This window comes from Poecilia reticulata, linkage group LG7 (assembly GCF_000633615.1).
Source record: "Poecilia reticulata strain Guanapo linkage group LG7, Guppy_female_1.0+MT, whole genome shotgun sequence".
Classification (NCBI taxonomy): domain Eukaryota; kingdom Metazoa; phylum Chordata; class Actinopteri; order Cyprinodontiformes; family Poeciliidae; genus Poecilia; species Poecilia reticulata.
The window spans coordinates 11,245,120-11,267,291 of NC_024337.1; the positions used below are offsets into that span (position 1 = coordinate 11,245,120).

A 22,172-nucleotide genomic window follows, 5' to 3' on the forward strand; every position below is an offset into this window, starting at 1 on the left:
GCGCAGATAAACCTTCCCTCTTGAGTGTGCTGCTCCAGCTAATAAGACAAGTATGAACAACCAGGCAACAGACGGGCTTTATTTAGCCTCAAACGAAAAGACTGGCGGTCTACTCCAGAGAGCGCGCTGCCTTCAGTCAAGAATTTATAATTCTTCGTATTTATTAGCAATGCAGGTGATCAAACATTTACTTAAAAAAAAGAAAACACTGAGACTGATGCAAGCTAGTCATTAGGCTAGTTATTGTTTCTTTTGTAGGTAACGGGACACAAATTCTTCTCTTGAGAAATGTACCCAGTTGTAATCACAAACTGCACACGCACATTTTCAAATTTATTGATGCTTTCATTGGATAACAGGTGGAGAAAATATTAAAACTAACATCTTTGACATTATGGAATAACTTGACTTTATTTTAACAATAAATCAACATTTTTATCATGATAACAAATTTATCACAGTAAACAACGAACGATACGATACGATACGATACGATACGATACGATAAATGCCCGTCCCTTCTATAGAAAGCTTGGTAAAATTATTCACACTCCTTCAGTGTCTGTAATTTTTCCCTTCCCTTTTTTATCCTGTGCATTTAATTGAGATTAACTCATCATCCTGACCCTGCTGGTGAAACATGGTGGTGGCAGCATCATCTTGCAGCGATGCTCTTCCCCAACATGTCAATCTTTGCACATTTCTATCAGTTTCCTCATTTTAATTATAGTTTAAGATGGAACTAAATCTGTCATGATCAGCACAAACAAATATTTAGTCCATCCCCCCCTCCCCCCCCAAATCATTGTCTCAATCTTGATGTTTTGCGTTCTTGCTTTTTACCTGTGATGCGATCAGAGAAGATGATTTTCCGGAGCTGCTGCCGTAACACTGGTGCTTGATTTATGAAGCGGAGCTCCACACCGCAGCGCGGCCACAACACGTGACTGCGCCATCATCATTACACAACAAGCCCTTTGAGGTTTGCTTGTATTATAAACCCTCATCTGATTATCACAGGCCGCTGCTACAATGTGGACGGCTTTGTTATTCCTCCTGAGCAAACAGCAGCCTGTGGCCAGAGTATATGATGCATTTCCTTAATCAGGATGGGTATTCGGGGCCCGAGCGGCTAATGGATCTGTGAAAAACCTTTGGTAAATGCTCCAGATAAAACCACGGTTAATTGTCTCTTAGGGAAACAGTCTTAGATTTTCTGCCACACGTTATCAGAGCTGCAGTTGCTGTTTAATGATTTTTTTTTTCTTTCTTTCTCCGTGTCACAGAGACGCGCTGTCTGTAACAGCGATGTGGTGGCGGACTATTGAATCTCAGGATTACCAAGACCCATTGTGTCTGTCCCGTTCTCCCAGGAAGCGTTTCACACGGTTTATAGGTCAAATTGTATAGGTCGGGGTTCAGTCTTTGTGTCCATGTGAATGTTTGTTACGTTACTTCATTCACTGGGTTTGCCAAACCTAGCAGTTGTACTTGTTTTTAAAAAAAATAGTATTAAAGAAAGTGTCACAGAGTTTTAAACAGAGCTTTAGTCTCACACTAACATAGAAAAACAGCCTTCTACTAGAGTTGTAAAAGCTAACTTGCCAAGTATTTTCTTTTTAAATGTTTCTTATTTAGATGTCAAGAATGCAGAAAACTTTTGAAGCGCTCAGGAAAATCTATAAGGTTGTCAGGAAAAGTAAAGATTATTGAAATGGATAAATGTTCTTTCAGACAAAAATAAAAACACCAAGATGTGCAGCGTTGTGATTGGAACAACCATCATGACTGCGTTTTTATTACTTTGGCCTCTTTTAGTCGTACTTCACAGCTGAAATGTTTTGTCATTTATTCTGAGAAATAATTAGAGCTTCAATAGTAAGGCTTCAGTACTTACAAACTCATTTGTGTGCGATTTGCATTAATTCAGTCAGTCATTGAATCCTTATATAGCCCCTTCTTAACATTCACGTAGATCAAGATGTTTCACACAGTCAAACTCTAGCAACGTTGCATAATATATGCAGATTTACTTATTTATGGTTGGACTTGGAAGTAATTGATCGTACTGTGAAAAGCCAGCTCAGGATATTTTTCTCATTAGACATTTTAAAGAAAAGTTTCAGTAATTGGTAATTAAATCCAATAAACATTGGCGCCAGTTGAACAAATTGCACTTGAGGTTTTCTTATAGAGATGATCGTTTCTGAAATTAAGAGATTACAGTGGACCGCTGGTATTTGGAGAGGTCTGGTCAGGGAAGCTAATGTCAAACTTTAGTTCTCAACCTTCTTCAATTTTTTTCTCGTTAAGCTCAAAAAGAGGAGCAGACAATTGGTTAACGTTTTTACAGACCATGAAAAAAGTCAAACTTTTCAGTTTTGATTCATTTATTGAACATAAATATTCTAATGTTGTTCTAAGTGAGCTGCCAGTCATTGCTCAGAGCCAGTTATGGGAAACTTGGCAGCTTTTGACCTTTGGCTGATGGATTAAAGCGTCAATAATCATAATTATATTCAAAGAAATTGTATTTCTAAAGTTACGTATTATGCAACAGGAATCTCATAAAATTTTGCTCTGTCATGAAAAGGTCCCTGTCCAGATGTGCACCTAGTGACCCTAGAGCGGGTTTTTTTTGGCCCTACTAGTCAAAAGCAACCACTTTATCCTGCTGTTTATCCAAACCTCCTCTCTCCGAAACATTTTTAGCCTCCAAAATGCAATGTTTATTATTTTCCTGTGCTTTCATATGCTTTTTGTTTTTATTATGAAACCGCGTCTCCCCACATGCGCACAATAAAACCTTGGCAGGGGGCTCTACTGTTTTGTTTGCCGGTTCTTGTTCGACCTTTGCAGTGAATGAAGTGGCATTCCTTCATAGGATTAAATGTTATTGGCTTTGTTTGCTGTAACAGGATTGCATAGGACTCTGTTGCTGGGCTCGGAGGATGCTCAGCAGTCCACCATCTGTGCTCATAGAGTCACAGCTTGAGACGTGAATTTTAATTCTCCCCAAGTTTTTATACTTTTCTAGTATGTACGGTGTATGTACACTAGTGTCTGGTGTACTGTGTCACTGTTTTGGTAAATTCACCTTACCTGGATGTGCGGATATCAGCGATGTTTCTCCTCTCAGACCCACAGAGTGCAAGCTTAAGCTTTTCTGTTTCAGAGTAATACTTTGCCTCTTATATTTCAGTAGGTTCCTCATCTTTACTTATCTGCTGTTAAGGGCAATGAGGCTTTTTTCTGAAAGTTACTCACCATTAATGTTTGTTCAACAGAATTGCCTTGCAGGCATTGTTCACTTTTGTTTATATCCACAAAATGTTTTGTGGTTAATATAACTACAGCAGACTCTCAGGCTAACGCGTTTTCCTCATATTTTACTTTAATATATTCCCTGAAAGCAGGATCTTCATCAAATTAAAGAATAGTTCTTTAAACAGAAAGTTTTTAGTTTGGTACGTTTTGAAGAACTTAACACATTTCAGGATTCCCATCATTCATCAGTAGTTAAAATTTTCAGGTTTTGCTGATGACTGTATGATTGCATTGCATTGAGTTTTTAAGCTTAATTTCTGAGCGTGGAAATCCTCTAATTGAAATTGAATTCCCTCCCAGAGTGCATTGCTTCAAAACCACTTCCTCTAATCTTACTCCTTCATGACTCTTAATGATTTCCCTCCTTGTACAACTATCACCTCCCCTTTTTCTTCCATACAGAACATAAAATAGGATTTAAATGAACCAGATTAATGTGTTGCATCTTTGGTTTTATGTGTGAACAGTAATGACACAAACAAACGTTATCTCTCTTTCTCTTTTGGAGGCTTGCAGGGAGGGGAGATGAAGTCGTCTTGTCAAAGGGGCTTTGTTGGTAATTTCACAACAATGACTTTCATGCTTTTAAAGAAAAGTTATGCAAGTCTTGCTGCATGCGTAAGGATCGGACAGACTTGAATTTCACCAGCAATGCACAGCGGCATTGTAGCGGCGCTTTTGAATTCGCCATTGGTTGTGTGGGTTTGCCTCTTTTGTTTTCACGCTGACACTTGCTTGCATTCTTCCACAGTTTGCCATCTGTGAATGTATCTGCACCGACTCTTGTTTCAGTGGATCTGGGCTGCCAATCTGAGTCGCCATTGTTGGGAGCAAGTCACGTGTGTCGGGCTTTTTGCTTGTGTTGCAGAGCAAGCTTGATGGTCTTTGAGTTTCCCTTATTTAGGAGCCTCCCGTCAAACCATGTCTGTCCGTTCATCCGTCATGCTGCTTATCTTGTTTTTTACCCCCCCATCTGGATCAGATTTAAATACTTTACTAAAATACCCAGTAACACTCTTTACAAGCAGACCCGATTCACCGACCCTTGGCGATGACGGCCGTGACACGAGCGGCTCTTGGTCGAGCAACAGGCCCACATGTGACCCAGCTCAGAGGTAACTGTGACTCTGTGGAAGCCAAAGCTGATTATGGCAGCAGTCTGTCCCGGCGGCCCGCCTAAAGAGATCCACTTCACTTCAGGTCACGAGTCACTCAGCGAAGCCATTTATTGGGCTCGGTCATTTCCAAATCACTCGTAAGCACATCGAGGTTTTCATATCGAGCGCCGCTTTTGGAGGACGGGATTTAACCGGGCGTGCCAAAAAATGAAGTCATTTCATTTTGGTTTGACTGGTAAAGGCTTTCACAAATCTTTGTTTTGCACAGTTTGTCCATTTTAGTCACTATTCCTTGTTGCAGGGAGTTTTAATTTAAAGATGTATAAAAACATGTATGTAATAAAGATACTTGCTGATCGCGGCAGCTTTAAAAACCACTTTCTTTCACTGAGGCCTTCGTAATATTATTTAACTGTCAATTGTAGATGTTGCAGATCTATTCAGGTAGGTCGTAATGACTTTTTACTGATTGTGCAATCAGCGATGATTACTCTACGTTATGTGATGGTGCAACAGCAGCCGATCCAAGTATTGCAGAGGAATATTTCATTTTGTCTTGAAACATTTGCATCCTTTGAATTGTTGATTTTAGACTCCAGCATTTTAAGTTTCAAGCATTTTAAGTATGAAACTTAAAAAGCTTTTTGATCTTGCAGAGTATTTGTTTTAGTGAGTTTAATGCCATTTTGCGAGCAGAATGGGGATAACAAATCTAGTTCGTTTTTTGTGTCTGCGTTAACTTATATGTAAGTTTAATGTTTCACACTCCCAAAAGCAAAAGGCTCGAGTTAATTTGTTTAGTCTGACAGCCTCAATCAGCTGGTTATTTGACCTGCTGCTTTGTTTCTGCTAATAAATGTCTGATAAAACTCAAAAGGTATAATAATTAATGTTTAAATGTTCTGGAACAAATCTTTACAGCTTTTTTTTTTTTTCCTACAGACAGAACTGGTATTTGAAACGAGGCTTTCAGTAGCTTGCTTTGATTCTTAGAAAACCAAGCTAACAAATCTATAATGGGGGGGGGAACAAAAACATGATGACTGATGTGCCACTCATTTATTAAAGCTCTATAGTTTAATTGTGATTTTCCTAAAAATTGTGAATTAAAAAAAGAGAATAATTTAAAAAGAGTGCCTTGTAATGGGACCTTGAAATCACATTTCATTCCGTCAATCAAAAATAATTAACTTCAGGAGACATTTTTTTTAACTTCAGATGGATTATGTCACGGTGCAGCATCCCATGTAACATTTGGCAACGTTGTGCTGCGGTCGATCATTTCCTGCCATTGATTGTGTAGGCTGCAGCGACAGTTTATTGTTGCTGTCTGTTTGGTGCATGCATGGATGGTTGAGTCAGACTCAATCATTCGTATGGGACGTTGTATGCTGCATTAATTGGGTAGGCATAGTGAGCATTCATTTGGGGCTTAAAAATCAATAAGGACAACTTTTTTCTTTTTCTTAATTATGTGCCTGAACTGTCATTAAAAAGTTTTGTCCTCAAGAGCGAAACAGGTGTCATTCCTGATAAAAGTTTTAGGTGAGATGATGTTGATCTGGATGTATGAAAAATAAAAATATTTCTTTCTAGCTTTCATTTGTAGGTAAATAAATAGTTTGTTTGGTTAAATCAAACGGATATAAGCTTGAAAATTATTATGACCTGCTGCTTGACCTGCCAACAACATTGCTAAAGTCTTTAAAACATTTATTATTTATTCATTTATTTACTTGATTTGTGACGTAGGGCTACAAAGTTTGCAAAAACAAGTCTGAAAAGTCTGTATGTACTGCTAACAATCTTTGCAAAGTGGAACACCGACATGGTACCAGCTCCTGTTTTGAAATGCCTCGTTGATCATGTGATCAGTGAATTGGGTCCAGAAAATTTTTGCAGAAGTAGTTTTTCCACCTACTTTGGAAAGTTAGTGTGTTAATTTGTAATTCTTACTTCTTTGTGTTCAGTGTTACAGCTGTACTCAGGTCTGTCTTGCATGCCTGAGACACTCACATCAGAGAGCTGCAGCAGCCAAAGTGGCCTGTTTTTTTTTTTTTTTCCACTGTGAAGGTTGAATTAAAACATTAAAGCACCTAAATTTTTCCCCTGATTTGGTCAGCCTCAGAAATACTACAGGTTTTCACATTTCCGGTGGATTACATTTTATTTCTCAAATTCTGCAATGTCTTCTGCATCACGATGAATAAAGTATGGAAAAATGTTGTATTTACAGACATTCAGAAAGGATTAATACGTCCATCTATTAGTTTATCCATCCATTCATTGGTTTGCTTATCCATCCATTCGTCCGTCCGGCTGTCCATCCAGTAGTTTTTCTAGCTTCTATATTTATAGCCTCGCTACCGTTTCCTTGTACACAATTTCTTGTCAACCTTAACTTTTTTTTTTATTAGAAAATGTAAAAAAAAAAAAGCCTCTAGAAATATAAATATAAAAAAGCCTTCAAAACCCACATAATATACGCATTATTCAACAACAATGTCACAAATGCATGGTCTCCTAATGTGGCGCAGCCTGGATTAGCTCAGTCATTATATCTCTGCTCCTCAGTCTGTTGTCACCAAGTGTTAGCGTCACGTCTGCAGATCAGTAGCACTTTAACGCCATTGTTCCCTCTCGTGGTGGAGGCAGGGCATATTGACTGTAAGAGACCTGCGTTCCTCCTGTTTCCTTATCCGGCCCAAATATGTCACTCACTGCAGCTTTTCCTGCTGTCTGCAGCCGGGAGGCTTCCCATGCAGACAAGTGGACAAGAACCCCAAACCTGACCTTGTCTTCATCATCTACTTGTTTCGTCTGTTGCAGCTAACAAAACAAAAATAGTGAATTTGTCTTTTGAATGTTAAATATGTGAAAACTACGGAAGAGGGTAGATGTAACGCAGAAAGCGATTTAATTCTGCAGCGATGCTCGCGCCCGCTCCTCGTCGGCTCCCTGGTTTCTGCTGCAGGTTGTCTCGCCACTTCTAAAAATAACATTAAAAGCATCCCTAACCTCATTAAAAATGCATCCACGCCACATGGGGGGGATGGAGGAGATAAAAGTCATTCCAGCATAGGAAGAAACTTGTTAAAAAATAAAATCTGAATATGTCCACTTCTACCGAGGCAAAGCTTCGATCAGCTTATTGTTTTGTCGTCATTTGTCAGCTGATGTTTTCTCTCTCTGCTTCCTCGCAGTCAATAAGCACAAGCCGTGGATCGAGACGACGTACCATGGGATTGTGACGGAGAACGATGACAAGGTTATTCTGGACCCGCCTCTAATTGCGCTGGACAAAGACGCTCCTTTACGCTACGCAGGTGAGAGAGAAAGCTTGAACGCTGCCAGCGCTCGTTCGCCAGTTCATGACCAGCCCCGCTGTTGAGATGACCTTCAGGTCGTAAAATGAAAGAGAAAGCAATATCACTCTGGTCCTTTATGCAAAACAACTGCGTGACTCATAGATGTAGATAGTCGGTATATATTATTTAAAGGCCGACGATGAATTATTCATTTGTCAAATTCATTATTCTTCCCAAATAAGACAGAAAGGCAGCTGTTCTTAACACGGAAGTAGAGCCTCAGATCTATTCTGAGCGCCAGGCTTTGAAATCACAAATGCATCATGGTTAATTTATGAAGGTCTCCCACCCTGCTGCGTGTTTTAATAAGTTTTAATTCTTCCCGTGATGAATACATCTGAGATAAACAGTTTGATTTTTTTTATTTTTTATATATATATTTAAAACTGCGGCTGACTCTGCATGAGGAGGTCAGGAACCGTTAAATCTTACCTTGTTGCTTTAATTATGGTTTCGTTCTCTGTGGTGGCACACACACACACACACACACACACGCACATGTGACTCAACCATAAGATTTTTATGACTTGCCTTTCATACTGATGGACATCTGGCTGCCATACCGCAAGATTGTCCCTTTTGATTTATCAGATCAAAATTGTTTTTTAAGTTTTTTTTAGTTTTTTTTAATTCTTCCCAGAGGGGAGCCACAATTTATGAGTTTAATGTTATGAGAAAAACATTTGCTCCCGGTGTCTCTAATCACATCAGCATTGACTTTTGGTCGGGCCTTGAAGCAGCAGATGAGTTGCACGGTCTTTCATCTGCTTTATTGCTCCTTGTGCGATCGTCTTAATCCAAGAGTACTCATCTTGAGAGTGAGGCTTCAGCTTCCGCGTTTTCAACCAAAACAGTCGACATAAACGAAGAGGAAGGCGACTTAAAGCGGACCTCCGCACTGTCGCTGTTTTGAACGACGAGCCTGCAAAAACAGAATGAAACGTTTCATCTTCTGCATGATGATTGTCTCCCTTCACAGCATATTAGTGCTGAATACACAGCTTGGTGCGCCCACCTCTTTCACCGGGGGCTCCCCTTTTGATGAGCGGCGTTTATGAACGGACTGTGTGTCCCTGTGAACTGTCTCTTTCTCTCTCTCTCCCTCTCTCTCTCTCTCTGTCTCTTTGGAGGCAGAGCGAGCAGTCTGGCTTCACGTGGCAGCAGGGGTGATCTGCTCCATCACGCCAGATTCCCTCCATCTGTGCCAACTAAGAGGGTTCCCCGTTAAGCCGACCCACAGGCCGCTCAGAGGCCCAATCAAATACACGCCTTTAAGTCAGATCAGAGTGAATAAATTCATGTTTGCAGTAGGAGAGTCGCGGTTTAAGTTAGCATGTGCTACAATGCCTTTTAAACGTATTCGTAGCCATTGAGTTTTTTCCACGTTTTGTTAGGTTATAAGCACATACTTAAATTTAATTTACTGGGGTAAATTGCGTAGCGGAAAGTAAAAGTTTTTTTTACATTTTTCCACAGATACAAATCTGAAAAGTTTTCTTTATTTAAGATCCACATTTAGCAACAGCAGACCTGGTGCCGTTTTTCTTCCTCATGATTTACTTCAATAAAACAGTTTCTAAAAGTTGAATTAAAAAAACAACTAAGCAGAACAAACAACATGGCAGAATAAATATATTTTCCGGTCAACTGTAGCATAATTCAGTTTACAACTTGGAGCTTGTTTGCAGTTTACTAAAATATTGTTTCACCTGTGCTTTGTGACCTCCACAAATTTGCCTGACAAGAAGGAAGCCATTGTTGGAAAAAAGATACGAGAAATCCAATTTACAGCTACACAGAGAATGTTTCAAACATGTGGCAGAAGGTTCTCGAGTCAGATGAGAGCAGAATTTAAATCAAGAAACTCAAGAATTGCTTTGGGGTTTTTTTTCAACTTGGCAATTTTGTCTTTTGTATAAAACCCAATAAAAAACATTTAAGTTTGTGCATCATAATCAAGTGTGGGAAGTAAAGGTAGCAAACACAGTCATCCATAGTCTAATGGATGACTATGCTATTAACCCCAAAAAAGAAACACAAATTACGAATAATGACTGTTGATCTGCCAATTCAATTCCTGAGAATTGAAGGAATAATTTGCAAATGGATTTCCAAATTAACTTTTAGTGAACATAAAAGCTGACGCTGTCCTCCGCCTTATTAATGTATGTAATTAGCATTTGCGAATAAATTTTAAGTTTGAGATAACTCTGGATAAAATATGGCTTCCCTGATGCCTGCTTCCGAAACAAACGAAGGACTAGAAAAAAAAATCCCTGAAGTGAACTTACGGAGGCCTTCACAGAAGCCTCCAGAGAGTTTGTAGGAAATGTTGATTGTAATGTGGCGAAACTCATCTGTAAACAAGATAAATGTCTGAATAAATGATAAATGTGATCATACAGTCTCTGGAAAGTGGGATTCTTATCTGTAACCTTATTGTCATCTCCAGGAAAAAAAAAAAAAATTCTTATGTGCTTTTAAAATTCACTTTTTTTTTTTTAATTCGGAGAGAGCCTTCTCTTTATCATGAGCTTTTCTGATGTTGGTTGTGTTAGTGTACAGCTCAAGAATGTCTCTTCTTTTCCTCAACGTGTCTTCTAACTTTCTTCCTATCTGGGTTTATCTCCTCTCCCCTCCACGTAGAGAGTTTTGAGGTGACCCTCACCGAAGAAGGTGATCGTGGGCTTTTTTTCTTCTGCCTTGTGCTTATCTTTTAATTTATATTTTGTTTTTTTACGATTAACCCACTAACATAAAAAGCAGCATCCACACTTTTTACACAGAAACTCCTATCATGCTCTGTAATTGACCTCCTTGTTTGTTTTTCGCTGGTTCTTTCCCGCCCCTTATCCCCCCGCCTAACTTTGACTATTTTTTTTGTTGTTGTTTTTTTAAAGAGCTGAAACAGCTGGATGAAAAGTGTGATGTGGGGACTGACTGCTCTTAGAAATATCTGTGCATGAGACATCCATTGCAGTTTGCAGACCCTAACAGTGTATCAGCTGTCACCTCGAGAACTAAAACCACCTTTGAAAACAGGAGTTCTCTTGTCTTTCTGGCGCCATTTTGTCCAGCAAGTTCAATTAAAAATAACCTTGGCAGCTTTTAAAATGTCCATTAATGAGCCAAAGCTAAATCCTACAGCTGAATTTGACTCCAGTAAAAGATAAAAATACACGCAGATTTCCTAAAGATGCTACACGTGCTCACCATTGGGCTTTTCCTCTTGCAAGTATTTGAGAGTAACTCCTGCACATTTCTGTGAATTTGCTGAGATTGTTAACCGATGCAAACTCTCTCTATCTCTCTCTTCGCTGCAAAGCTTCTGTTTTTTGCATCCCTCGCCTCGGTGGATCTCTTTTGAGTTTAATTCTCCGCCACTAATCCCAACCATTAGCATGGCTGCAGTCGTTTGATGTGGATGTCAAGCAAGTTGATATTTCTAACCCCAGTTCTCATCCAGTGCTTTTTGTTTTGGATCCTGTTATCGTGCTGGTTTAGTTTCCGTATGATTTCATGGGTTTGTTTTGCAGTTGTTTTTTGGATGAGAGACAGGCAGAATTGCACAGGAAGACTTTCTTTAAATGGTGCAAACTACTTACTGGAAGTGCTTTTTTTTGGTTTTCTTTCACAGATTTTATTGGGGGGTGTTGATTGATGACTTGGTGTTTTATCACCTTCATGTTTATTTTTTTTATTTAATATGCCTTTATCTTTGTATTCACTTTTTTTAAAGCTCTCTTTCACGACTTCCGTTTGTTACAACATCCTGAGTGCTCCTGTGAAATGCCTGTCCACGTTTTTTTTTTTGTTTTTTTTTTTCAGTTTCCGCCTGCATGACTGGATGCACTGGTTTTCAAGTGGCTTGGAAATTAAAACAAAGTTATCTCAAATGTCCCACTCCCTCACCCCCGACTACTCACCCACATGATGTGCGGTTTGGCTTCCTCCACAGACTCCATGCACTTCTCTACCTACAACCCCTTTGTTCCCAAAATCTGTGGCTGTTTGTTTATTTTTGCGTGGATTTTTCTTTTTTTTCCAATTAACGCTGTGGTTTTTTTTTTGTTGTTTTTTTTTTTATCTAAAATTTGATGTCGCATCTCTCATCGGCTGTTCTGAGCAAGCTCCCTTTTGACTCCAGGTGAGATTTGCGGCTTCAGGATCCACGGGCAGAATGTCCCCTTCGAGGCTGTGGTCCTGGACAAGTCCACTGGCGAGGGGGTCATCAGGGCCAAGGAGAAGCTCGACTGTGAGCTGCAGAAGGAGCACACCTTCACCATCCAGGCCTACGACTGTGGAGAGGGTCCTGATGGCGCCAACATGAAGAAATCACACAAGTGAGTCAAGCCTGGCCACGTCAGAGGGTCCCTGATTTGACAGTCTCTTTATAGACTTTAACCTGGATTAAAAAAAATCTTACATTCACAGATTTACTGCATTATTACATACATTGTATCAATACACACAAAGGCATTTTTACTCGCTGTAATTAAAACAGACTAAATATTTTCTGCTTCAGATAAGTTTGTTTCTCTAAATGCCAGAATACTGACAGAGATTTTTTTTTCTTGATTTTTCTAAACGTCAGAACCTTGTGTGATCAAAAGAGAAACACGTGGATGTACTTTAAGCCATACATCCCAGCTATTTGTAGTTCAGTATTTCCATATTCACCTGTTTGTGAAGTGATCTGTGAAATGTAACTCCAATTTATGCACAGGTTTTTTTGCAGAGTAAATCTAAAACCTTTAACAGAAAACCCAGCTGTTCAGCTGATGAACCGAGGCACATTGCTACTTTACGCGCTGTTGGATGTTGCTTGCAAAGCAGCCAATTGAGGAGCCCCGTTAATTTTCTTATTGATTGGATGGACCAATGAGAGCAAAGAAAAGGAAGACTAGATTTTGGCTCCTGCGGTCACGCTAACACTATCTCCACTGCTCGTATTAATATATACGAGCAGACTAAATATATATTTAGTCTGTGAAATAGTTGTTGCTTAGTTACATGTGATGTTTTACCTTTTTGTTTGCAAACGTAGTGCTTCATTATGCTGCTGCTGCATAGCTTTCTGCTGATTTTTTGGCTTGGACAGTCATTTGATAAATTACTGTAAACTCTATTGTAGTTGTAACAATTTTTTATGTAACTTTTTACAGGATTAAAGTAATAAGAAATAATTAGTAGAATTACACAATTGCTTGAAATAAATTATAATATAAAGAGTTTCTCCAGAGTGAGCTTTTTCTGACTAAACGGAGGATAAATCAGCAGGTAAGATCTTGCTTGGTGCTGCTAGACGCGAAGCCAGCCGATACGCTTTGCTGTCCTTTAGCAGCAGCAGAAGCCGGGTAATAAAGTCTAATCCACAATAGAAGATAATTAGTTTTATCTGCTCTTCACTACAACTCCTCTCTTAGAAACAATCTAAAGAGAAACTGAAAATACAATTTGTTGTATTCAATTTGAGTGAAACTCCTGGTAAACACATAAATAGACCTTTTAGTTTCCCCTGCATAGTGAAATGCTTCTACTAAAGTCCTCGCTGCTGATAAAACAGCCCAACCGTGTTCCTGCTCCCTTCAGGGCGACCGTCCACATCCAGGTGAACGACATCAACGAGTATTCCCCAGTGTTCAAGGAGAAGACGTACAAAGCCACCGTCATCGAGGGGAAGAAATACGACAACATCCTGAAGGTGGAGGCGGTGGACGCCGACTGCTCCTTCCAGTTCAGCCAGATCTGCAGCTATGAGATTGTGACGCCCGACGTTCCCTTCACCATCGACAAAGACGGTGAGGACCTTGAAGGAGCGTGCCTTTGTCTTTGCCCGCTCGGAAAACGGATCGGCACGCGGCGGAGATAATGGGTTGTATTGACACGGATCAAGGTGTCTATTGATTTGTGTGCAAACTGACGCCACAAGGGTTTCATTTAAAATTCAGCGCAAGCAATGGCGGCTTTCTGTAAATATTATCCAGGGTGGTTGGTATTTTCTCATCATGTCTGTTTCTTGTCTTTCTTTGTTGGAAAAATAGCACAACAGAATCAACAGATAAGAAGGAACTAAAAACAGTTCAAAAATGGCACCTCAACAAAAGTGTCCATCCATCTCCTTCTTTTCCTTCAATGATTTAATATTTTTGGGCTGTTTGTGAGGACCTTGTGTTTGTTACGTCTTTATAGCTTAGAAAAATGTCATTTTCATAAGAAAAATGGTCAAGACTTGAATTTTATTCCCCTTTGTTGTTGTCTTCGTCAGGCTTTATTAAGAACACTGAGAAGCTGAGCTACGGCAAAGAGCACATGTACAAGTTGACCGTGACCGCCTACGACTGCGGGAAGAACCGAGCTTCTGAAGACGTGTTGGTCAAAATCAGCATAAAGCCCACCTGCAGACCCAGCTGGCAAGGTGTGAAAGTCAAACTTTCCATACTACTTTACAACTCTACGCAGATTATCGCTCCTTTAATTTCTCAATTCTCCTTTTCTCTTGGTTCTCAGGCTTCAATAAGAGGACTGAGTACGAACCGGGCACCGGTAGCCTGGCTCTTTTCCCCAGCATGCACCTGGAGACCTGCGATGTGCCCATCACCTCCGTCCGGGCCAGCATTGAGCTGGAAACCAACCACATTGGAAAGGGCTGTGACCGTGACACGTACTCTGAGAAGTCACTGCACAAGCTGTGTGGTAAATACACAAACTGGAAAATTTTAATAATTTGCACTCGAAATTGGACTTCTTTTTTCTGAACTTTTCTACATTTTATAAACGCGCAGTTGTGAGGTGGAAAGAAAATTATGCAAAAATGAGAGTAGAATATGTCGCCCTCCTGTAGTCTGCAATAAAATAAATATTTTATTTTTGTTAGGCATTGTTTTTCACCTCTATCATTAACTTTATCCGCCTTTCCATCTGTTCCCTTATAAAGACATAAAACTTAACATGTTAAAGTTGCATGTTTTCAATTTAAAGCATATGCACACAAAACCGAGTCCAGTGTAGATACGTAAATCTGCATCTGCCGTCGTCGTATCTTAGGAGCCAGCTCCGGCACCGTGGAGCTCCTTCCTGCTCCGAGCAGCTCCACCAACTGGACGGTGGGACTGCCCACTGATAATGGACACGACAGCGACCAGGTGTTTGAGTTCAACGGCACCCAGGCCATCAAGGTGCCCGATGGTTTGGTGAACGCCAACCTGAAGGAGCCCTTCACCATCTCTGTGTGGATGAGGCACGGACCCGGCTCCCACGAAAAGGAGACGATCCTCTGCAACTCGGACAAAACAGGTAGAGGTCTATGATAATCTGATACTCTGCAGAAAAACGGCATCGCTCTGATCAGATCAACAAAAGTCGGCGTTGTTATTCAGGTGATAGAAGGCCAACTTTGTAATTATCTTTATGTGTTTCTCTGAAGGTTCGGGCCTGATCTAGCTGACTCTAGGTCGTTTCTCTTTAGGTCAATGCATCTGAAAGCTGAGTGTCTGAGGTCAAACTTGTGACGAGTTCCCTCGGCATCTCGTTACCGCCGCGCGCATTTGGTCTGCTAGTTCACGGGATTAAAATAGCCGTCGTATCTCTGGCTCAGACTTAACGCCGCGGTTCTAATCAGTGTTTGTGTTGCGCCGGCTGGAGCGTGCAAGTCCTCGCCCTCACCTCTGCTCACTGACCGCGCTTCCTTTTATTTTAGAGACTATACGATCAGTCACAGGCCGCCTTGATCTTATTTTCTGTAAAGTCTCTGGTGTGATCCGTGAGCAGGCGGCCGTGGCTGCTTATATAAGAAGGATTACATCAGAGCGGCTGGGTCCCGGACAGGACGCTCCGAGGCCCGTGATGTCAGCGCACCATCCATGACTTCTCTTTAGCACCGAGTCACGGAAGCATGAATCCTGCCCTTATGGGTCACCACACGTTAAATTTCGGTGCTCTGACGAGAACAAAGTAGTGTTAGTTTTTTTTTTTTTTTTTTCATTATTAATTTAAGGAGATTCAGTGAAAAGTAGGGTCTAAACCTGATCTTTTCCTCCTTCTTCCTACCTGCAGATATGAACAGACACCACTACTCCCTCTACGTTCACAACTGCAGGCTGATCCTTCTCCTCCGCCAGGATCCGTCCGAGGCGGAGAACTACAAACCAGCAGAGTTCCACTGGAAACTCGACCAGGTCAGCCGCTGCTTCTCAAACCGAGCTCCGTTTGCGCTCGTACAGCTTTTCAACTCTTTTTTTTTTTTTTTAACTGCCACGTTTACAGGTGTGTGACAAAGAGTGGCATCATTATGTGCTCAACGTGGAGTTCCCCACCGTTTCTCTGTTTGTGGACGGGACGGCCTTCGAGCCCTTCATGGTCACAGAGGACTACCCACTGCACCCCTCTAAGATCGAGACTCAGCTCACAGTTGGCGCCTGCTGGCAAGGTAGACACTCTGATTCCCTTCAGGTTGTTTAATAAACATTCACGGTTTATATCGGGGGTTTCCAACACTGTCCACTGTCCTGGAGATGCACCTCTGTGTCTCTCAGTGACAGTCACCGAAGACCTTGGTTTACATAGATTGAAACAGACAAATTTATATGACATATTGCTATGATATAAATTGAATTTTGAAGTGGATTTCAGTTCAAGAGGTGTGAATACTTTCATAAAGCACTTTATGACGATGAAAATAGTAAAATTATCTAGCAGTACTCTTTACAGTCTGTTTTATATTTTGTTTAGTCACCAGATGTTGTTTTAACTCTTCCTGGAAATCTCTACTGATGCGGCATGATCTTTTTATTCTGTAGCATCTGTAGTCTCTCCTGCAAAAAAATCCTCAACCTTCCTTCCTCTCTCTTTCCCTGCTCTCTCGTTCTCCGTCCAATTACAGAAAACTCGGGACATGACAATGACACTGAGGCGGGCCCTGAGACCACCTCAGGTTGCTTAAGTCTTTCCCTTCCTCCTCAGACATGTCCATGTGTCCACAACGTCCTGCCATGCTAACAGCTTAACCGCATCTCCACGCCATTTGAACTAGAATGACAGGAACATTCTAGATGCAAAAGATTGTTGTTTGCTTGTTTATCGACCCTCTTTACAGCACGATAAGTTTTGCGATGCTGTCCTACCTGTTTTTTTTTTGTTTTTTTTTTCTTATTTCATTTTCTTCACCTTCTTTTTAATAATTTATTTAGATCTTCGGCAGTCAGAAGGTTTGTCCTCTATTTCAGCCAATACTCTGTCTCCAGCAGAACAGAAATAGAAATGTAAAGAGCACAAAAACAACTCCGATCCGGCTGCATGTTTTCCTCCATACCGTCAAGTGTGACCTTGTCGAAACTCCTGCATATCGGATAACAAACCTGCAGTAGACTAAAAATACACATGTGGCTGAAGGTTCGTCTGACCTTGAGATGTGCAGTTTGGGGCTAACGCTGCAGAAATTAAAGCTCAGTTTTACAGATTATATTTGTCAATATCAACATTTTCCCGTCTTGAAATTCTGTCGTTTGTCACAATTTGCTGAAAAAAGCAGATTTTTTTATTTTTTATTTTCCTCTCCTTTATGTCTTTTTGTTGTTGCAATATCTTTATCCATAGTACGTTCGTAGCTCCACTTCATTGATTTAAATGTTGCATGTGCTGAAGGCATACATAAGCTCATCCATCATCTGCCTGTCTCATCCTCCGGGCCTCGGGCCTTTAAGGGGGGTATATTCTAACTTGCATGAACTTCATTCATGCCGGCTTTGCTCATTGAGATAGCACGCTTCCATAGTCAGCTCTGAAACATTGAAATCCCCTCCTAAGTAACTCACTCATTTTCGCGTTGTTCCATTTTTTCCGTACATTCTCAACCAGGCGGGAACGCCCGAATGGCTCAGTTTTTCCGAGGAAACCTTGCAGGCCTGATCATCCGCTCCGGCAAGCTGGAGAACAAGAAGGTGATCGACTGTTTGTACACCTGCAAAGAAGGCCTGGATGTGCAGCTGCCTGAGGAAGTGGCTTCAGCGGTGAAGGTGAGGGAGCAGAGTAGCTCATGCAGGCTGGTCAGTTGCTTTTAAAGACGTATCACACGGATCGCAGCTGTTTGTTTTGTCCACCATACAAATTTTTTATTTTTGTAATATATTATATAATATGTGTAATTTGTTAGAATATAATACAGGAAGATACCAGAACTGCTGTGAGCAGCGCAGAGGCAAATCCTTACTGTGTGAAAGAGCGATCGCTGCAAATAGGACTTTAACGAGAATTAACATTTTAAAATGTGGAAAAATGGCCTCTACTTGTTTGGCATGGCTAATATTATAACCACAGTCTCTGTACGTATTTTCTCTAGAACAGGGGTGTCAAACTCCAGTCCTCAAGGGCCTGCAGTTTTTAGATGTGCCACAGGTACAAAACACTGGAATGAAATGGGTTAATTACCTTCACATTGTGTAGATCAGTTCTCCAGAGCCTTGCTAATGACCTCATTATTCTATTCAGGTGTGGTGCAACAGAGGCGCATCTAAAAGTTGCAGGACAATGGCCCTCCAGGACTGGAGTTTGACACCTGTGCTAGAGCCTTATAATCCAGTTTGTCTCACATCAGGCAGAGATGGGTTTATAATTTTGAATGGTCAAAATGATAAAACCATCCCCTCCCCTGTACTCTGTTCAGCCTTCCTGTTATCTGCCAAAAGTCTTGCTCTCTTCCACATTTTGCAGGATGAATAAATGACACTTTGAGAATTGTTTCCTTTTAAAGAACCTCGTACATCTTTGTGCCTCCTCTGACACTATTTTAAGCACCGCAACTGTAATGGACCTTACCTCAGGGGCCACATTTCATTGACGAATGCCCATTTTACGTCACGGCGCAGCTACCACGTGCGTGACAGTCTCACATACACAAGCTACAGTTGCAAACACATGCTAATGTACATTGTGGGCTAGCAGACCGGCAGAAAGTTTTTGCGTCAGGACTCGAAAAAAAATGGTTCTCCACTGTCAGTGGGGTATCTGTACAGGCGATGTCAGGTGTCCTGATCGTATTTGTGGAACTAAAATTCACATATTTCCAAAATCTGAAACGGAAAGCCTTGCTTTGATCAAAGCTTGTGCACGACCGCATTTGCAGCTCAACCGTTGTAGGATCAATAAGAACAAAGGAGTGTCTGCTGGTGTAAGTATTATTGCTTTGCTTTCTTTGYGTTTAGTGAATGAAAAAAATWAAGTCAATAATAAACACATCCAWTATGAAAACCTTTTAGCCAAGTACAGCTTAATGGCAGTACCGATACAACTTCTACATCCTGAAGCCTGTCTGTTACAGCCTTACGTTAGCTGAACAGATCAATATGCAATGTGTACCGTATCTGACATACAYTAAAGATTTTATTTTACCTGAAAAAGTTTTTACTAAACTGTAATCGTGTTAGCCACGCTAGCACAGAGTACCGTGTACAAGTCCTAGGCACATTCGAACCCTCAAAACCATGAATGCCCGACTTACCCAGCCTTGCAAGAACAATAGGCATCAGTGATCTTGTCCACAGCTATATTTATGCTGAGGGTGTGAGGATCTGCTGTTTTCCTCATCGACTGGTAGCATTTAGCTGCGACGCACAATGTTGGAGGCATCGCGTGGCTCAAACATCTTGATGTTGTCCAAAAAAGATGACATGAACTTGTTGGTTCCCCTGTCCATTGTCGTGGCTGATATATTGTGAAAATCCGGCAGAAATGCCACACTAATCGACTCAGAAATACTCTGAAGAGCGTCAGTTGAAATGAAAGACGCCATGTTTACACATAGAAACTAAGCACTGCGAGGCTTTGTTTGTGAGACATGCAGTCACTTGGGACTTTCGAGGGGCGTTTGTGGGTGGACCTTGGGTAAGGTCCATTGACCCAGCTAAGAAGCAGGTCTTCTATTAGTAACAACTTCCACACTGAAGGCTGCTCTTCTGTCACAAGATGCCTCTTTGTGTGAATTATAAAAGAAGGAAGTGACTAGAAGGGTTTAATGATGCTGAAAAGCAGACGGGGAAGGGTTAAATACATTTTTAATTGTCTCATAAGTAACCTGTACAACTATGTGTCTGCACACTGTTGTAAAGGCGAATCCGTTCAACTTCCAGAGATTTTACACTTGAAGATCTGTTTTAGGTAAATAAATAAATAAACTTTTGGGTTCAGTTATGTAAACTCCTACTTCATTTCCGTCACTTAGGTTGATTTCAACCCCAACCAGTCCTCTCTGACAGTGGAAGGAGACGACATTGGCGCCTTTGACAAAGTCATGCAGCACATCTCCTACTTAAACTCCCGCCAGTTCCCAACCCCAGGCATTAGACACCTCCGCATCACCACCACTGTCAAGTAAGTGACAGAAGCAAAACGTAATTTATCTCAGAAGCCTGTGAGTGGATGGCATGCGCACTAAATTAGAGGACAGGGTTTCTTTCATTTACAACCGTGATTTAGGGTATTTGTCAACTCTTCGCCAGGTGTTTGAACGAGGACACCTGCGTGGCGGTGCCGGACGCTGAAGGCTACGTGATGGTGCTGCAGCCCGAGGAACCGAAGATCAGCCTGAGCGGCATCGACCACTTCGCCCGCAGCGCCGCTGAATTCGAGAGCCAGGAAGGCGTGACTCTGTTCCCCGAGCTTCGCATCGTCAGCACCATCACCCGGGAAATGGAGGCCGACGCAGAGTCTGAAGCAGCAGAAGGCACCGACGACGACCCCACAGGTAAGGGACGCCTGGACCTTTAGACAAGACCTCACAGTTTAGAAAATTAGTCAAATATTTAGTCATAGTAAAAAGAAAGCAGTCAGACATGTTTTCAGCCAGAGTGTTGGCGTAACTTCGGCTGTCTGTACATTTATTTATTACATGGAGTGAAAGTCTTGATCCGAGCTTTAATTTTCAGGCTTTGCTGACATGTTTTCTTCTTGAATAAATAACCTTGAAGGCTGAAAGGTTTATAACAGCGTAGAGATACTGTAGCTGGCAGTAACTTTGCCTGGAGGATGAGGGAACTGTACAGACACAATGAGAGGGAATCAGAGCTAAGTTGTTTATTTGTGGGCATGGTAAGCGACCAGCCGTGCCATCTGTCGGGCTTCCACATGGGTTGAGACGAGGAAGGACAATAGACACGCTCCAGAGCCGACACAGATACACGGCGGTACAATGTGCTGTTGTGAGCAGCGCGCCATATGGGACAAAAGGGGCTTAGCAAGATCAGTTGCTCTTACTCTCTTTAATCTGATCCAACTTTTATGACCGGACAGAAACAGGGTCACAGTTGATGTTAAAAATCATTTAATTGTAGTCGCCGGAGAAATTAATTTGCTGCAACACAAGCTAGACTGCATGTTCAAGCTTTGAAACTAGACAAATCAATATGAGATGGCAAGTTCTAATCTTTTATGCAGCTCTTAAATAATGTAGAAACATTTATAGCTATCTTTTACCTTGTTTTACTGTGAAATATTCTTCAAATGCTGTAGGAGATTCAGTTTGACATCCATCATAAAACAATTCTTTAGATGTAGCATCACAGCTCAGATGAACAGTTGATGCCACTGCTACAAAACCCAAACTAGTGCTACTTAATGTCCTGGCAATTACCTAATTATATTACTTCATCTAATGCCACACAACGCAAACACTCAGTTTGTGCTGATGAAAATTCTCACTCTTTCATCCCTGTATGGTCAGTTTGTGATTAGGCATTTCAAGTTGCTCGTTTACCGTTGCCTGTTTAAGCAACTAAAACAAGTTATTGCAACTGACAAGCATTTCTTACTTGTAGAATAATGGTGACAGTTGCTATTCTTTTTCTAAAGAAACCTAGAAACCCAACTAAAGCGTAGCAGTATCAGGTCTTGGTAATGTGTGTGTTTTTTTATGCTGGGTTTCTTTCAGTTCAAGAGACAGTTGTGTCAGAGGAGATCATGCACAACTTGGACTCGTGTGAAGTGTCTGTGGTGGGAGAAGAACTGGACGGCGAGCATGAGAGCCTGGAGGTGGACGTTTCTCAGCTGCAACAGCGCGCCCTGGAGATGAGCTCGTCTAACCTGGGCCTCGTCATAACTGGTACACAACATCATAGACGAATAGCTTCCACCGAAATGATGCTTTTATGTACTTGAGCTTCTCCGCGTGTCTTCCAGGTGTGAACACCATGGCCAACTATGAACAGGTCCTTCACCTCATCCGCTACAAGAACTGGCACACCGAAGCGCTCTTTGACCGGAAATTCAAGCTGGTCTGCTCTGAACTCAACGGTCGCTACATCAGCAACGACTTCAAGGTTGAGGTAGGGACACTCCTGACAACACATCACCATCGTTTCTATGAATTATA

The 22,172-nt window shown here is 41.3% G+C and overlaps 1 protein-coding gene across 4 annotated transcripts in view; it reads left to right on the forward strand.

Moving 5' to 3' along the window:
- The window catches only part of clstn1 (calsyntenin 1), a 34,548-nt gene that overhangs the window by 6,975 nt on the left and 5,401 nt on the right, over positions 1-22,172 (forward strand). Inside the window, exons 2-16 of one of the 4 annotated variants that reach the window (XM_008413363.2) lie at positions 7,649-7,771; positions 10,460-10,489; positions 11,961-12,156; positions 13,406-13,614; positions 14,082-14,231; positions 14,324-14,509; positions 14,861-15,109; positions 15,869-15,990; positions 16,079-16,241; positions 16,695-16,745; positions 17,669-17,826; positions 20,028-20,176; positions 20,305-20,549; positions 21,732-21,902; positions 21,980-22,125. In XM_008413363.2, the coding sequence (XP_008411585.1) occupies positions 7,649-7,771; positions 10,460-10,489; positions 11,961-12,156; positions 13,406-13,614; positions 14,082-14,231; positions 14,324-14,509; positions 14,861-15,109; positions 15,869-15,990; positions 16,079-16,241; positions 16,695-16,745; positions 17,669-17,826; positions 20,028-20,176; positions 20,305-20,549; positions 21,732-21,902; positions 21,980-22,125 (2,348 nt within the window). The remainder of the gene's footprint in view (positions 1-7,648; positions 7,772-10,459; positions 10,490-11,960; positions 12,157-13,405; positions 13,615-14,081; positions 14,232-14,323; positions 14,510-14,860; positions 15,110-15,868; positions 15,991-16,078; positions 16,242-16,694; positions 16,746-17,668; positions 17,827-20,027; positions 20,177-20,304; positions 20,550-21,731; positions 21,903-21,979; positions 22,126-22,172) is intronic. The other 3 variants (XM_008413365.2, XM_008413364.2, XM_008413367.2) reach the window with 3 other exon arrangements.